The sequence below is a fragment of the Uloborus diversus genome, chromosome 2, assembly GCF_026930045.1.
Source record: "Uloborus diversus isolate 005 chromosome 2, Udiv.v.3.1, whole genome shotgun sequence".
NCBI lineage: Eukaryota > Metazoa > Arthropoda > Arachnida > Araneae > Uloboridae > Uloborus > Uloborus diversus.
The window spans coordinates 10,586,944-10,606,175 of record NC_072732.1 but is presented as its reverse complement, the minus strand read 5'-3'; the positions used below and the strand labels follow the sequence as shown (position 1 = coordinate 10,606,175).

At 33.5% G+C, this 19,232-nt stretch overlaps 1 protein-coding gene across 1 annotated transcript in view; it reads right to left on the bottom strand.

Annotated features, from left to right (window-relative positions):
- LOC129217798 (transient receptor potential cation channel subfamily A member 1 homolog) overlaps positions 1-16,589 on the bottom strand; it is a 101,499-nt gene extending 84,910 nt beyond the window's left edge. Inside the window, exons 1-5 of the mRNA XM_054852139.1 lie at positions 16,446-16,589; positions 11,899-12,070; positions 5,503-5,598; positions 4,533-4,537; positions 2,995-3,159 (exon numbers count right to left, since the gene is read on the bottom strand). Of these exons, the coding sequence (XP_054708114.1) occupies positions 2,995-3,159; positions 4,533-4,537; positions 5,503-5,598; positions 11,899-12,070; positions 16,446-16,589 (582 nt within the window). The remainder of the gene's footprint in view (positions 1-2,994; positions 3,160-4,532; positions 4,538-5,502; positions 5,599-11,898; positions 12,071-16,445) is intronic.
- Positions 16,590-19,232: the final 2,643 nt, after the last annotated feature.

The following is a 19,232-nucleotide window of genomic DNA, read 5'->3' as shown; positions in this document are numbered from 1 at the left end:
TTTAAATATCGTAACTGCTTTTTGCAAAACAATTTTTTTTTTGAACAGAATCACTTAATATTGTACATCTGCTTATGTATTTTTAAATATTTAAATAATAATTAGACAAACTGATCTTTTCAGCTGAGAGTGGGAGGGAAAAGCAATGATCATAAAACTTGAAAAAATGGCCAAGCACCATTTAAACATGGTTTACTTCATTTATGAAATGTCTTAGTCATATAATAATATTTTCACTTTCAACTTTTATAATTTCTATGATCAATTTGTAAATCACATTTTTATGAAAAAATAAACACTTGAAATTACTTCATTAAAATCACTCTTATATCTTCGCTCTTGTGATGAAGTTAAGTTTTCGATCGAAGTATTTTAAGTTATTGTCATAGAGGAAGACTATGTAGTCTTGAACTAAAAAAGAAGGAGTTTTGAAGGAGTTCAAACCAAAATGAAGGAGTTTGAAGGGCCCTTTGAAAATATTTCCTAAATGGAGGAGTATTGGAGGAGTTTTGAAGGAGCATACAAACCCTGTTATATACATATAAAAAAAAGTAAAATATAAATATATAAATCAATAAAATTATAATTATAATAAAATATCAATTAATACTGATAGAACCTTCCATTTACCTGCAACAATTGAACTCATTTCTAGACAAGAAAAGTGACACAAAAACCTTGGAATTAAATTTAAAATTAATTTTTTTGATCATTGAAATAAATAAACTGGTCAAAATGTCATTATTTTACACCTTTAAGTAAGCATAATTTAATGCTTTTTTGCACCTTTAAGTATGCATAATAAAAAAGTACAAATTTAATATGTGGAACATTGATATAAACCTTTTGTATAATTTAAGTACAGTTCAGAAAAAGGTTTGGACAGGCCAGGAGAGAAACAATCTGGTATTTAAAAAATTTCTAATGAAGAACCAATGAGTTATTCGTGAAATACACCGCCAGCTCAGTCATTTCCAGCCGAGGACTGCAGTTTCGTGCTTATTAGCACTCATCAGCCCAGCATAGGAAAGCGACCGAGCTTGAACCATTGCTTCGGTCACTCGTCTGGTCTGCTAATTCTATATTAGCTACCAGTTTGTTTTGCACTCTTTGCTTCCTTAAGAGGTTTTCCATCTCCAGCTCGGTCACTTTCCTATGCCGGGCTGATGAGTGTTAATAAGCACAAAACTGCAGTCCTCGGCTGGAAATGACTGAGCTGGCGGTGGATTTCACATATTTCTGCTTTAGCCCTGGCTAATGGGCGGTAATTTGCTGAATATACAATGAGTTATTGTTTTCATAAGAGTATAAATACATTCGGAATATTATTTGGAACAATTAAAACAGATAAACTTTGTGCATCAAACAATTCTCCTGCTACTCTCCTTGGAGACAATATTGTTACGAGTTCTGTGCAACTTCAAACTTTCTTTAAATGACGACACAGTTCTTGAGAAAACACAGGAGATTTATTTGCAACTATGTACGAGAAATAACCTTAGCAACTGCTAAATTAACCATAGCAATTAGGCAAATATCAATTAACACTATGAACTCAACGGTAACATACGTATTTACATCAAAATATGCAAAGACACAGCGCAAAGGCTAATACACACTTTCCATCGCAACGGCTGAAACGAGACTAACTGATCATGCTACTCTGCCTATTTATAAATCCTAGAAAAGTTTCCATAATATTCTATTCAGAAATTTCTACAACGTTCTACCAATTTCTCATATTTTCTTTTAATTCCATTCACAAATCTTATCATTCAGAAATGGAGGGACCATATACTTCATTCGAATGTAAGGGGGTTGTATATTTTCATTACAAGAAACTATTTACAAGTTACGTTACTTTGTTAATTTTAGATGAAAAATAATGGAATAAACGCCAAATTTAGCCAGATTACACTAATTAATCATAAAAATAATTACTATTTACATAATTTGTACCAATATTGTTAGGATTTTGGAGACCTTAAATATCATTTTTATGGAAGATAATTTCATGCAACTTTAATATTTTGTAAAACTGAGGTACAGTCAACACTCTTTAGAACGCCCCCCTATTACAGCGATCCTTCCGTTATAGCTTCCGATGCTGGAAGTCCCGGTCCCTATTCCATAGATGCAATGTTATTTTAACGTCCATTACAGCGTCCAAACTGAAACGTTAATTCCAATATAACGTCCAAAACTAAGTTTCTCTCTTTTTTTTTGCCCTTTATCCCGAGGTCTAACTATCCAAAAACTAATTTTCAAGCATTTTATGTTTTTAAATTTAAAATATTTCAATTGAAATGAATTACAGGTTGGTAGGATGAAAGAAAAATAATAATGGAAACTGCACACAATGAGTCAATGAGTAGAAATTACGAGTTATGCTTTTTGGGGAAAGTCAAGAAAGTGGAAAGCTTCTATAGTACAATGTAATAAGAGAAGATATACTTGGAAAACATCTCAAATATTAAAAAAAAAAATAGTAAAAACTATAAAATCTAATTTTTTACATAACTGATTCTCTATGTATTTTGTCGTTAAACGTACTATTTTTAAGTTATATGAGTAATTTAAGGATAGTACGAGCATTTCAGCATAAAATTTAATACGAGAAAGAAGCTAGCAAATTTTTTTTTTTTTAATATAACTATTTTATTATTTTGTTAGTTTCTTGATTATCTTTTGAGACGAAGCATAACTTTGAAATCTATTTCTGTTTTTAAAAAAAATGGTTTAAAAACATGCAGTACATTATAACGACCTCTCGTTATAGCGACCGATTTCGTTTGGACGACGGGGTCGTTATAACAAGCGTTGATTGTACTTCCACAGGATCCTTTTCACAAAACAAAATTAATTAACAATTTGGAAATACAAATATAGAACAAATGTGCATACCAGTAACACAAGATTACGATAATTATATTTTATTCGCGTGGGGGCATCTTGAACAGAAAACAAAACTGTAATAACGACAACGGACACTACCTCTGTGTTAATTTTGTTAGCCTTGAGCAGCTGACTGGTGGCAATAGCATTGCCTCTCAGGGCAGCGTAATGCAAGGGCGTCATGTCGTAATTGTCCTGGCAATTCACGTGGGCCCCTTCTTCGATCAGCATGTCGATCACAGTCTTGCAGGCAGAGTTTGGGCACTGCCCATGCTCCGGAGTCTGGAAAAACAATTCATGTTTTACAGTAAGTTACCACTCTAAGCCAGGGCTAAGGCAGAAATACAGTACAACCTCGATATCTCGAATCTCTCGGGACGGGAAGTTTTTTCGAGATATCGAGTTATCAAGGTTTTTAAAAAATTACACTAGTAACTCTCACATTTACACACACGTACGCTATAATGCATTTATACTATGGGACCGCTTCGAATTACGATCAATAAAGTAGTCTTCAATATTTCACTAGATTTGAAATTTTCTAATTGTCAAAAGTGCACAGGATGGGATTTTGAATTGAACAACAATTTCAACTTGGTTTTTTCACCTAAAAATTTAAAAATTCTAATTTTATCTTTAACTAGTAACCTCACATTCAAAAAGTTCTCAGCAGCCATTTTGTAGGAGTTAAAAAAGCTGAATGATGAAAATGATTAACGCATTTTCCGTTTTCGCTCGAAAACAGACGGACGAAATATTGAACCCCTTTCCTCAACGTGGACAACATGTTCCATAGAAATGCACAAAGATTCTAAACTCTGGGGAAAACACAGCACCCCCTTCACACCAACACTCCCCTATTATCTGGCCCCAATCCCCTATTTACAAAATTTCCAAGAAAAGGGATGAAAAACGTTAAGCAATTGTCTCTGAACTGGTTTTACTACAAAAATTGCCAAAGTGCAAAAAATTCGACATATCAAGGGTTTCGAAAAATAAATTTCGAGATAACTATGGAAAATACATAGGGGTTTTTATGGAAAATGCTGGGGAAAATTTTTGTTTCAAGACATCAAGGGTTTCGAGATAAGGAGGTTCGAGATATCAAGGTTTGACTGTAATTAAAATACACCGCCAGCTCAGTTATTCCATCTGAGGACTGCAGTTTCGTGCTTTTTAGCACTCATCAGCCCGGAAAAGGAATCACATGTACTGAAGGCGAAAAACCTCTTAAGGGAGCCAAGGGAGCCAAACAAACTGGTAGCTAATGCAAAATTAGCAAACCAGATGAGTGGCCGTAGCAACCAGTTTGTTTGGCTCTGTTGGCTCCCTTAAGAGGTTTTTCACCTCCAGCTCATGTGATTTCTATTCCGGGCAGATGAGTGCTAAAAAGCAAAAAACTGCAGTCCTCGGATGGAATAACTGAGCTGGCGGTGTATTTTAAGCAATTCATGTTTGAATACAGATTCGTTATTTCTCACGTGACACGATTGAATTCATGACAGGGCCCGACTGTTGCGAGATTTCTACAAAGAGATCATTCCTTGCTTCCCTACAATTGGATCATGTGGTTTTCGAGTCCTGTCAAGAACGCGGATATAGAACTGACATTATGTACAAAATTGAATCTCAAAGACTTGTACTTTTTTTTTTGGTTTTATGTTATCAAAGTTTAGGGACTTTGTTGCTCCAATTTCAACATTTTTCATGGATTATGGTTAAATTTCTTTAGTTAGAGCAAAATTTGGGGCATGCGATGCCAAATTTTAGGATATAAGTTTAGAGCAAGAAATTTTAGAAAATGAACAGGAAATGCTGTGTCTGTACAAAGTAAAAAATATTTGTCCAAAATTTGAGTTAATAAAATTTAAATTATTATTAAATACATTTTTTTGCTGGTTTCCTTCCTTTTATTTGTGTGCTTTTTTTCCCTGTTTTTAATCAATAAATCAATTACATTATTTGCTCTGTGCACTATATTTTAAACTTATCAAGGCCTAATATGTATATTTCATTTTTGCAAAAGTATTTTAATGTATTATTCCGCCTGTAAACCGGATGTCTGCCTTTCCATACAATCCATGGTCAGACAGTATCATGAAGTGGAACAGTAACATGGATGAGCAAACGAACATAGCAAATTGGCGAGAAATTCATCGTCCATTATTTGCAAATATACAGGCGAATCAAATGATGTTTTGATTTTCTACTATGGGCAATGCTGTGCAGGTGTGACTAGTATTAAATAAATTAAATAATGATCATGAAAAATAGAGGAACTCGAGCAAATATCTAAAATTTTGCGAATGTTAGAGCACTGCTGTATTTAAAGCGACTGAGACTCAACATTTCAAGACTTGAAAAGAAAACCAAATCATTACACTAAAAATTTGCTAGAGGGAACTTTAAGGTTGAATACCGAAGGAATAAAAAATGCTAGGTGTCATTCAGTCTCGCTTCTTTTGTTGTGCAAATTGTGTCCATATGAAATTACTAAACAGTTTGTTATTCAAAAACGCTGAATTTTTATAACAAAGGATAGACTTTTATATGGCAGAGATTTTATTATTTTCAGGAAGTGAGTGTTAAACAAGCATAGTAAAAAACAGAAAATGCTCACAAATTGCTTCGATGCTTTGTTATATCCATAACGAGCAGCAAAATGCAGAGGAGTTAAGCCATCATCTCCAATAACATTCACATCTGTAATGGGAAAAAAAGAAATCTATATTTTTGAAAGACATAAAATCAGACAAGAAGCCAGATATGTTTAGCATAAAGCCCTAACCTGCAGTCAAATTAATACCAAAAGCTAATTAGGGTCTGTTGGGGGGTAATTCAGGTACAAAAATCACCGACTCTGATATTTCCAGTCCTCTAATAAATTTATCTATACGTATTTTTTTCTTTTTCTTATTCCAGCTTAGCATCATGACTTTCTAGAATAGTTTTCTACAATTTACATGTTAATAGACTCATTTGCACATAACTAGCAAACATAAGTTTCACTCTACCCAAATTACCCTGTGGATGGGGGAATTTGGGTACAGTAATGGTTAAAGAGGAAAGCATGGCTTCAATAACAATCTTACCCAATGTTTTCAAACTTAGGTTGACTGTAGGTACAATAGAAATAATAGAATAGTATGAATACTAATTTTTTAAAGTATTAAGATGGATTTTAGACTGAAAATAGCACAATATGGCAAGTCGTTAATGGATGGGAAGTAGTTTTTTGTTGCAAAACATTTAAAAAAAATTTAAACAACCTTCCAAATCATTTTTAGCATGTATTACCTTGGGTAATAAAGATACAAATTAATGCCTATGTTAGTAGTCCAAGAAAATTATTATTAGTCCTTCTGATCGGTAAAATGTAATGTGTACCCAAATTACCTCATGATTTTAAATCATTAATTACATGCAAACTAATTATTTTAACTGTTTCAATTCAATGCCAAATTAAAGTAAACATAAGTAATGTCTACATACCATAACTTGAAAAACATAGAGTGGAAGGATAACTAGCAGTACTATTTGGAATTGGTTTGCATGGCATTGACATCTCTAAAAACTTGAATTTATTTTTTATCAATTTCAAAAAGTGTGCTGGCAACATTTTTTCAGCATATATTCATAGGTAAAAATAATGTTTATAACTGAATTTTTCTAGGTGTATCAAATGAATTGTTTTCATTTTATTCAATAAAATATAAATTATACCCAAATTACCCCGACTACCAAGTTACCCCAACAGACCCTACTCATTACATATCAAATACAGGGTATCTGCTACTTTTTGAGTTTTGAAATCCATGACTTTCCCTGACTTCTGCCCGTAGCTTTCCATGACTGACGTTCTTCAAATCCATGACTTTCCATGACTTACGCAAGTTACTTCATTTGACAATGACATCAAAATTGCGCATAAATATAAATAGAGACTATAAAGCAGTATAACTTTGTTTTAGGAAAATATCCTTTTTATCTCAGCTATGTAAATAAATCTAAACAAAAGCAGCAAAAGATATTCAACTAAATATGTATATGAAAAACAAATGATGCAACAATTTATTGAGACAAAAAATAAGTACGAGAATTTAAGAATATTTAAAGTCTAAAATAACCCATTATCTCCCCAAAGCGCAGTGTGAAATTGTAAAATACAAATTTAGTAAATGCATTCATACATTAAACATAAAAAAAAAACTTCAAAATACTCAATTCCAGAGTCACATGGCAAAAGATAAGTTAGTAACAAATCTGAATACAATCTGTATAATTATTCAATTGCAATGTACAAAAGCAAGCTTACCATTAAATATAGAAACTTCAAACTGCTATTTCTACTGTTTATGTGTGTTTTTTTAAACATTGTAGAAAAGCAGTAGTCATTGTAGTCTCCGGAATGGGAAAACATACGATATTGAAAACATACGATAGTCCTGAGCGCGAAATCCATGACCAACAGTCAGTTTCCATGACTTTTGGACATTTTACACTGAAATCCATGACTTTCCATGACCAATTTCGATCATGTTCGAAATCCATGACTTTCCATATGCGCGGACACCCTGCAAATAGCAATTTATAATAGCAATTTATTACTTTTTTACAATGTTTTTTTAAACATTGTAAAAAAGCAGTAGTCATTGTAGTCTCCGGAATGGGAAAACATACGATATTGAAAACATACGATAGTCCTGAGCGCGAAATCCATGACCAACAGTCAGTTTCCATGACTTTTGGACATTTTACATCGAAATCCATGACTTTCCATATGCGCGGACACCCTGCAAATAGCAATTTATTATAACCTTTTACCCGACTACGAATTGGATCTACCAACACAGTTCTTTTATACCAGAGCTGAATGGAGCCGGAGCCAGTCGGCACAATAGTCTGTTTGAGGGTAGTAGGAATGAACTGAAGTAATTTTAATGGCGAGGTTTAGGCAATGGACCTTATTCATGATTTGGCGACGGTCCCATCAGCTATCCGTCTGCTGTTATTTTGACCAACAATGCAGTGTTAGTAGTGCTAGAAAAACTTGTTTTATTTAAGGATTACTGGGATTCATACGCATCCAGAGTTCGTACTCAGTTTCAGAAATAAAATGAAGGAGCTTTGGAGGAGTTTTGAAGGAGTACTAATGGAGTGTCATTAAATGTCACACTTTTTTTCAATATATTTGACCATCTGCACCCTTTATCACAAAGTGTCACACTTCACCCCAAACTTCTCCTCTTGTGACGTCATATTTTTTACAAACATTGTTACATACAATAACTGTGTGATGTCACTTTTTGTCACCCTCTCTCTTCCCCTTGTCACAATTTCATGAGCCCGTCTCCTCCTCAAAGCATGACATCACTTGTGGATGACCCTTTTTACAATATCATAACTGCAATTAACTAAACAATTGTTTTTTTTTTAACGCAATCACTTAGTGTAGTACATTTACTTATGTAGTTTTAAATATTTAAATAATAATTACAGGGGTCTGGCCAGAGGATATTTGGGTCCGTTAACGGACCCTTCACAAAAATCCGATCAACCAAAACGGACCCTTCACAAAATTCTGATAAACAGGATCCGATCTTTCACAAATTGTTTATTGAAGGAGCAAATCTGAAAGCAAAATAACGCATATTTCTGTGTATAAACCGATAATTTTTGGAACCTTTTTTTAAATCAAATTAGAGGGATCAACTTATACAAAATCGGCTAATTTTGAAAAAAAAAATAAAAAAAAGGGCACACTTGCGATGCTTCTGATGCTCCTATGCTCCTGCAAGCGATAAATAATTGCTACTGTCAAATAAATATAATGGTTGTTTGTTTTAGCACAGCTTATTAGCAGGGTGTTGTAAATTTTTCTGAAAAGGCATTGGTAAGCACTTTTCTCCCCGCTCATGATTTAATAAACAATAATAATAATATATATCTGCGAAATGAACTTAGAACTGCAAAGGGATAGGGTAAAGGGAGGATAAGGGGGAATATGGGTGGGGAAAAAATATGATCGCTTCAGATAGGGTGACCAACTTCAAAATTATCACCACTTAAGAGTCTGGTGTTGAACCTTTATAATAACTTGATTAGAAAATATTCACTTCATTTTACCAGCTTGTCAATATTTGCGTTTTTGTTTTTACGTGTGCGGTGCGATGTTTAATTGTTATTTTGGAAGAAAATTATATGGGTTTTGATTTTTCAATGCTAACAAGGATGATTAACTTTAAATTAACTTTTAATTACCTTTTTTTTTCTTTAGATGTCACATTTTGAAGAATGCAATCTTTTAACATCCGATATGAGAATCATATTTTGTTCTTTTTCAAGCTAACTTCGCTTTATTAGAATGCAAATAAATGAAAAGTCTATTTCTGTTAGAACTCTCTTTTCAAGTTTTTAATGCAAAATTCTATTTTCTGTTATGAGTCAAAAATTAAAATGCTGAATAGATGGTTTATTTTATTTTATTTTATTTATTTTTTTTGCGTCAACCGTGTCTACAGATATTAATGAAATGTTTATCATAGGACTCTAAAATGCAATTTTAAAATAATTTTATCAAAAATATTTCTTTTACAAGCCGTTTTTATACTTTTGATGCCTTCACTTTGAGAATTGAGATCTCTTTGCATCCGATATGGGATTCCGATTTTTCGAATTTTTGATGATTATTACGCTTTTTTAAGAGGTAAACAATTGAAATATCTTTTTATTTTTGTTAAAATCAGGGAATTTATAAGTTTTAAACGAAATTCTGTGCTTTTTAAGAGTGTCTTGGGTCAAAAAGTTAAATGATGAACCCCCCCCCCCCCCATTCTGAATTTTATTTTATTTATTTATTTTTTGTTGCAATTATTTTAAATACTGCACAGAAATATTTCTAGTATAATTTAACATAATGTAGAATGGTAGATAAATATTGATATTGAGAGAGCGATGCCCCCCCCCCCCGCCAAATATTAGAAAAACACCCCAGAATGATTTTCTCAACACAGAAGAGGAAAACACTCAACTTTAAGTTTAATTGATGCAGTTTGTGCCATCTCAAAATTCTAAAATTTTGTTTAAAAAAAACAATTTTTTTTTTGCGAAATTATTTGATTTTTCACAAAATTAATTCATTTTTCAAATTCATTTGATATTTCACAAAAAACGGACCCTGTGAAAAATCCTGGACAGACCCCTGAATTAGACAACTTGACTTTTGCTGCTGAGAGTGTGGTGGAGGAAAAAACAATAATCATAAAACTTGAAAAAAATAGCCAAGCACCATTTGAGCATGTTTTACTTCACTTATGAAATGTCTTAGTCTGCTAATAAAATTTTCACCTCCAACTTTTATGAATTAACTATGATCATTTTGTAAATCGAAAAAAATAAATGCACAAATTTACTACATTAAAATTGCCTTAGTGACGAAGTTAGTTGTCAATCGAAGTATTTTAAGTTTCTGTTATAGAGGAAGATTATGTAGTCTTGAACTAAAAAAGAAGGAGTTAAAACCAAAATGAAGGAGTTTGAAGCACCCTTCAAAAATTTTTTATAAATGAAGGAGTATTGGAGGAGTTTTGAAAGAGCGTACGAACCCTGTCATCATGAGCATGCTTAGGGCTTATACAGTTATGACCGCATGAAGCATGCCGAGAAAAGAGAAAAGTAAAATAAGAAGTTTTCACCATGTTTCTGATGAGGAACTAAAGAGGCTTAAACCCATAAAAATCCGATAATAAAAAGAATAATTCATATTAAATGAATCGTTCATCATTCTTTTATAATGTTTCTTAGTAAAAAACTTTAAAAACCTCTCATTTTTAAATAGAAAGAAGAGTTTACGAGATGCAAAAATGCAAGTGTTATTACACGCTGTAGTACCGGATTTTCATCTGCTACAGTTCCTACAATGCACTGCAGTGCCAGTTTTGACACGCAGTGACATCAGATGATTACTGTCCATTCACAAAGCAGTAAACAGCCTACAGACTTCAACGGTCCGTATCGGCAACGTCAATCTTGCATAATATAAACGAATGCGCAAACGGCGTTCTCAGAAAATTTTTGGCTCTGCAGAAATTTTTTTAAATCTGCTAATGTTAATTTTTAAAAATCCCAGTTTATTTCTGCCAAAGCCTAAGCACATGTGGGAAAAAATAATGGTTTTGGCAGTTTTCTTCAGTTGGTAAAAAATAAGCACAAACTATGTTATTGTAAAAAAAATGATTTAAAGCACTTTTCTTTTTTGTCTCTTCATATTTGAACATAAACTTAATTCTATATTCAAGGGTGAATCAGGCAAAATAATTATTTGCAGAAAATTTTCCAGTTAGGATTTGTATTCGCAGAAAGCTTTTCATTTTATCTAAGTCTGGGAAACGTCATGTTCCTTGTCGATTCCTGAGCTGCTATTTCCGTCCCGAGCGATTAGACCCACAGGCTGCCTTTGTACGTTCGAATTCCGTGAATGACAATTCTGTTGGCATAATTAAAGTTAAGTTTAAAATCCAAAGGTTAAGATATTTAAACTAAGCCAACATTAACTGGCCGTGTAATGTCAAGTTGGAGACAAGCAAAAAAACATGTTTCAGAAAAATACATTTATTAAATATGACTAGAATTTTTATAACATCCCCATAAAATACACCCACAAAATATCATAACAAAAGTGGTTCCAGTAAATAAAAGAAAAATGTCACCAATATGTCGATGTAGTCGCTGGCTGGTTCCCTTTCTGAACTAAATCAACGGCATTCCCTTTCTGGACTCAATCAAGGGCACTAGCATGGGATTTTATTTTTAAATGATAAAATGATGTTTAATTTTTTAGTTTACTTAAACAAATATCATTTACTAATTACTTGAGTTATTAAAGACGTTTTTAAGTTTTTGCCAGTTTCTGCCACTGGCACGGCAAAAACTAGTTTCTGCCGGCAGAAGGCCAACCCTGGCTAGGACATAACCTCCATCAAGAACAAATTAAAAAATATTCACCTGCTCCTTTTTCCAGTAATAGCTGGGTCACCCTGATGTGGTTGTATCTGGCGGCATAATGCAGCGGCGCTCGCTTGCAATCGTCCAATCGGTTCACGTTCGATTCGCATGCCTCCGGACTCAAGTTGTTCAGGATCGTCTTTAGATACTCGAAATCACCTTCCCGAGATGCCTGAGAAACAAGCATGAAGTATTTTAGATGACTGATCTTCACGTAGCATAGATGCGCAAGATTGGCCAATACTAGTGTTTTTTTTTAAAGAAAAGAGAAGCTTGAGAGAACTGTTTCATAACTAAGTGCAATGTTCGAAGAATATGTTGGAAGCAAAATAGATATTTAAAAAAAAAATAAATAATAATGTGTGCATCACGACTTCCTTTTAATCCAATTTAATGTCATTTCTCCATTACTGGCAATTTTAATGTGATTCAACAGCTTACTCTCTAAAAACACCAACAGTGATCAAATTGAAATCAGATTTTTAAAAAAAAATCGCCAACTTTGTCGCCAAGTTGGGGACAAAACTTGGCGGAAAAAACACTGGTGATATATAGCCAAATGTCTGCCAAATTATAACACCACTCGAGTTTACATCGAAATTAACAATGATTTCCCCCCAAAAAGGGGCAAAAAACCGCTTTAGAAACACCCGAATGCAACCAAAAGGAAAGGTGCACAACTAGACCTCACTAGGAATTTACGTACCAAATTTCAACTTTCTAGGACATACCGTTCATGAGTTATGCGAGATACATATACACATACATACAGACATCACGAGAAAACTCGTTGTAATTAACTTGGGAATCGTGAAAATGGATATTTCGCGTGTCTATACGTTCTAAGACCCTTATCCACGTGTGATCGAGTTGAAAAAAAACTCTACATTCATTCGGGGTGAGTAAAATGGAAATTAATTTAGTCATTTTTTAAATAATTTGTTTGAGTTTAGTATTTTTTAAAAATTACTTAAATCGGTACGCATTCATTCTTTACGCTTCTGCCGATGACATCACAAGTGATGAAATGCCATTCAGTGTAGCTATTCACAGAGCAAAATATTTAATTCGCATCTTTACTCATGTGTATTGGCAACGATATGGTTGACAGCAAGTGTAGAGCTCAATTTTAATTTGCTTCTTGATTATCATAACGTGGAAACGCGGAAGAAAGATGCGCCAAATAGCATCATTTGTGATGTCATCCAGACCATGCCTTGTTTGAAAAATTGGACATTTAAAAAAATTAATTAAAAAATAACTGTTGGGAAAATGAAAGTATTTTCTCTGTCTACGTTATTTTTTTTGCTTATTCTACAAATTTCAGTGACTAAAAGTACTACTTTTGACTGGAGGAAACAACCCCATTCTGCTGGGCCACCTACCATTAATCAGTGTTGTATCAATGTGCATAGAATGTTAGAAAAATGTCCCCAAACCTGGGTTGGCAAGTTTCTGCCAAGGCGGTTAAAACCACTGGTAGAAACCGGTTAAACCCGGCAAGGTAAAAACCACTTTCTGCCACATTTGCGGCAGAAACTGGCAAAAACTCATAAAATGACAATTAATGACATATAATAGAATATGTCATAATAAATAATTAATTGTTAACCTAAGCACAGTTTAAAATTACAATATTATCACAATTCAAAATCAAATGTTACATTGTTTGGACCCTGCAGATGCCTCTAAGAAAAGGTGGTTTCAAAAATCTAAATAATTTCTCAATTTAATATGCACAAATGAGAAATTTTAGAATATTTTTACAATGGAAGATCTAGCAAGCAATGCATCAAGGAACAAGCAATATTCCTGAAACTTTTATCTATTGTATATTTTTAAAACTGGTCCACTATGTAGTAACTTGGGTAGCGGTAAAATATGACTGGAAAAATAAGTTTTGAGAAATGGGGCCAATATGTTTTGCAAAGCTGTGACATTACGTACAAAATTTAGGTTAATATTGGCAAGTAAAATTTGGCAGTTTCTTCTTGAAGCACATGATAATTTCAATCACAAGCAATTGAGATGAAGCATATAAGCAAGCAAATTACAATCAGCTGTTTAATTCTGTATGTCACTCCTCTTTCCTAAGCATCCATGTGATTTTCGTCCTTTGTTAGATTAATCCAAATATTAGGCATCTGCAATTGAAAAGTTCCCTTCTTGAACTAAATCAAGGGCACTTAGCATAGTATTTTATTTTGGCTCTCCTCTGATATGCCCCCCTCTTGGCGAGATTTTAATTTTTCGCTCGATACGAAAATCGCCAATAAGGCGATAACTTGGCAACCCTGGTTTTGCAACTTGAACGCTGGAAAGTAGTTTCTCGAAGTCTCTTTTTGCACGTGTCTGTGTGGTAAGAGGTAGGTGCTCATATGTTCCGCTCTTAGGGAGATTTTAAGTTGAATACTCTAAAATAAAGTTTCAATTCAAACTTTATTTTAGAGTATTCTTTTTCTTGTTGTTTTTTAATGTTAATTTAGTTGAATTTTCTATTTTAATTATGAGTTCGGTTTGTGATGTTGTCCAAATGTATCAATTGAAATTTTTGAATGAATCTTCTTTTTCTTTTTCGTCAGGTCGTCCAACGTTTGGACGTACCGGAGTCCTAAATAGATTTTTTATATTTAAACTAATTGAAAATAAAGAGGTTTTTTTAGAATTTTTAAGGGAAATTGGTTTACTTAAGAATGAAATGTTATGTTCTAGATGTAATTCTGTTATGAAAATTAAAAAAACTAAAAAATGTTCAGATGGGTTAATTTTTTTTTGTAGAAAGGTTATTGGGGGTGTTGTTTGTGGAAAAAGAAGCAACGATCAGGAGTGGGTCATGGTTTAGTTCTAGCAAGTTGAAAATAGAGGAGATTTTTTTGATAACATATGAGATTTTAATTGGGACCAAAACTGCTGATATTGAAAGTCAATATTTTTTTTCATCACAAACTTTAGCCGATTGGTGAAATTATATTAATGAAGAAATATTAAATTACATTGAATTAAAATCCGAACAAATAGGGGGGGTTGGGAAAGTTATTGAAGTTGATGAATCTAAATTTGGGAAAAGAAAATATAATCGGGGACATGCAGTTGAGGGACAATGGGTTTTTGGGGGGGTTGAACGGGGTTCGGGGAAAACTTTTTTGGTTGCTGTTGGGGATAGGGGTAGGGAAACTCTATTTTTGGCAATTAAGCAGTGGATACTACCAGGCACGACGGTGCACTCCGATTGTTGGAGGGCATATGATACATTGGGGGAGGAGGGGTATGAGCATTTAACAGTCAACCATAAACTTAATTTTGTAGATCCAGAAACTAAATGTCACACTAACACAATTGAATCCACATGGAGACACGTTAAAAGTACTCTACCAACATATAATAGATTAGGGGATTTTAAATTTTATTTAGCTTATTATTTATACAAAAAAAATTGTGAATACAAAAATGAGGATATGTTTGTAAAGTTTTTGGAAATAATTCGCGAAATTAATTGGGTGGAGTACAAAATACAAGTAAAATAAGGTTGTTTTTTTTTGGAATTTTTTTTGTCAAAACAAACATAATTTAAATATTTTTGTAAAGTAATGATAATAAAAAATGGGATAATTTCCCTAAGAGCGGAACATATGTGCACTGCCTCACGTGAGGAAGTAAAAGAAAAGTAAAAAAGGTAAGTGAACATATTTTGAATTATTGTGTTTTTAGTGTGTTTCTGGTAGTTTGTATTTTGGTCTGGTTGGCATTTTTGTAGCACAAAAATGGTGTTAATTTCACATAAAATCTGTGACTTTATTGTATACTGAACGGAGGAGATCTGTGACTTATATCCGACTGATGTATATTAAAAGTCGGAGGGATAACTGGCGAGCCCGAGGTCTCATAGTACTTTCGTAATGAGACCAAGGCAGGGGTCTCATTACGAAAGTACTATGAGACCTCGGGCTCGTATCCCGGAGAAACAACGGAAAAAAATTAATGCATTAATTTCATTAAATAATTAATGACATAATTCGAATTTTTCCTGTTGGCGCTAAAAAAAGCATCGCTAAGAACGATGTATGACATATGACGTCATACATAGTTTTCTTGGCGACGCTTTTTTGGCGCCAACAGGAAAAAGTCGCCAAGAGGGGGGTATATCAGATTTGTTCCTTTATTTTTTACAATGATGAAACGAAGTTTCATTTTTTAGTTTACTTAAACGAATATCATTCAGTAATTGCCTGAGTTATTAAAGACACTTCTTAGTTTTTGCCACTTTTTAGTTTTTGCCAACCGGTTCTGCCGGTTTTTACCAGTTATAACCAGTTTCTGCCACTGGCACGGTAAAAACTAGTTTCTGCCGGCAGAAAGCCAACCCTGCCCCAAAACAAAAAGTATGGGCCCCAAAATGAGGTCGAGCTTCCCATAATTTCAGAGGTTTATCGGGCCCTGCACAGAGCAATGGTAGAAAAGAAAGGTACCTGGTGCAATGTGACGACGGGTCTCTGGTAGAGGGCGGGGCCCTCCATGCAGCGAGGTCTGGCCTCGGGGCCCAACTGCACCTTGGTATCTCGATAGGACTGGCTCTTTCTCGAGGAGTACTTGAGGGTGATGCTCTTCTCGCTGCCGTGGTCATCGTCGCTTTCGGCCTGGAGACTCCTGCTGTTGTACAGGGCATACTTCACCCTGGCATAATGGTTCGCCATTACGACCTGGACACAGAAATCATAAGAACTATCTCACATTACTGGAATAGAGAAGTTTTCGATTTTTCAATTTTATTTTTATATGATAGAGTAACATGTATGAACATCATAGGTGAAAAAATTTTTGCGATACGATAAGTAATTTTTTTTTAAATTAATTTTTAAAGTTCAAGCGCTTGTGACGTCAAATGGCATGGGAAGTGACGTCATGCGCTCTTCCGATACGGGAGAAGCCGAAGGTCACGCATTCGACTTCAAAGACGAAACGTAAAAGGCTTATCTCCTCGCATTTAACTCCTCGCGTTTCTGGAACATTAAATCTCTCATCCTCTCGGAAATAATCGAACATCGTCATTGATGTTACTTGAGGAAGATTATTTAGATTGTGCTTTAACCAATCCGGTCTCCATAGTGTGTTCAAAAGGATTATTGAATTTCTAAAAAATATAAATATCAGCGCGCTCAAAATGCCCCTAGCGAAAACAAGGGATCTTCGGCGGAAGGCTGCCCATTTGTGCCCTGTGACGTAGGCTCGTGACGTTTCAGAAGAGCGCACTTTTGAGCGTGGATTTTTAAAAATTCATTAAAAACCAACCACGATGTTTTAAAATTCGGCGATGGTGAATTTTTTAGTTTTGAGGGTCAATTAACAATATCCAATAGCCAAAATATGTACATTTAATAGGTTGCAACTTCCCTATTGGATGAAAAATGTTAATGTGACCAGGGGCAAGCAAATAGGAAGCCACCGTGACCTCCAAAAAGGATTCCGTTCGGAATATTTGATCCGATGCAAAATCATTATCGTTCGGCAAAATTTGGAGTTCCGTTCGGCAAATCGAGAATTCTCCCCCCCCCCCTTCCAAAAAATTTAAGTTTGGGGTGCCCCTGCATGTGACTTATCTTAAATATTCTCAATAATAATAGGCATTGGTTTTCCATTTCCATCGTACTGGACTGTGTCGGAAGTGATTTTAAAAAGCACATTAAAGAGAAATGTATAACACTGTTTTACTCCTTAAGCAGCGTTTAATAATTTTTTTAATGAGTGGAACCCTTTTAAATAACCACTTTCTTCATGGAACCCTTGTTGTTTTCATAAGTAGTTTTGTTTTAAACAATATTCTTGAAATGTTTTATTAACAGTGAAGGTGAAAATTATTTCAAATACAATTTTTTCATGTCAAAACGTAATTTCAAACACAAACAAAAATAAATAAAATCTAAAAACAACTTAGAAAACAAAGTTTTACAGACACTAATAAACTTACTTTTCTTTACTTTAAGTTATAAAAATTCAATATTTTATTATATTTTTAAAGTTTTCTAAAAATAAAGTTAGAAAAATAAAAAATGATAATTTCGAGGAACCTCCAAGGAACGGGCTCCGTAGTTAGAACACAATTTAAGAAACGCTTTCCTAAAGAATAGTAAACAAATGGAATGTAATAATACAAACTGAGAAATTGGATTTTTTCTTTTTCTTTCAATCATTAAAATTTAAACTTTTAATTAACAATAATAAAATCTGCAAAATGCTTAAAGTAGTTCTGTTATTCAATAGAAGAAATATAAAATCAGTTTCAAGGAATTGTGCGTCAAAGTACGATAATTTAAACGAAAGATTTTGAGAAAATCAAAGCAAAAAGACGAATTTTGTTTAAAAAAAATATTCATTAAAAAGTAAAATGTAGAGAAAATCGTTTTAGCATGCATTCACTTACTGACTAGAGTGCAAAACTATCACATTACGGAGTCACATTTGAAGAATATTTTTGTTCAAAAATTTCAAAGCACAATGTTGCAATTCACTCAATTATCTGTCACAACGAAAAACAGAAACAACACCAATTATCTGTAATAGATTATGTAAAATCTATTAATTAAACAATTCCGAGCGGTGCGATAACGTTTGTTTACAAATGATAAAATTGCGGCGATTAGATTACGCAGCTTAGCAAAATGGAGTGCATTTTTGCACGTTCTAAATAAGTAATTTAATTGTTTTACAACGAAGTACTTCTCTCACTCAACGTATGTCACTCATTTATCCTTTATTTTTAAAATCTAGATGTTAATTTAGTATTTACTGCTTCTCTTTCTTTTCATTTTTTCGAAATTTTTGTTTTGGCGTAGCGCCTAGCCTCGTTCGAGAGTATGATCTTTTTTTTTTTGGTAAAATAGAACGCGTTTGTGTTTTGGTGATTATTACAATATTTTTTTTCACTAAATTAACTTGTTGCTTGAACATTCGAAGACCGAGTCAATGAAAAAAGATAGAAACAAAAAGGAAAACGTAAGCATTTGTTTCTTCTTCGGAAATAATACGTGGATGAGTCAAGTTGCGATATCAAGCCTCTTCATCCATCGAACAATGTTTTAGTTCCTCTCTGATGAGAAGAAAAAAATTCATATCGATTTAGTGCGCGGAGAAACTCATAATTTGCCCGTTCATGCAATAAATGCACGAATTACATTCAAGTAAGTTATTTTTTTTTTGTCTCAACATTCAATTCTAACATTTGTTTACTATCGTGTGTTTCTCAGTTTTACATCCTAAAAAATCATTCTTCGGGAGAAAACGAATGAATATAGCGTTAAAACTTACAATTTTTCAAAGAAAAAATAAAATTGTACGAATAC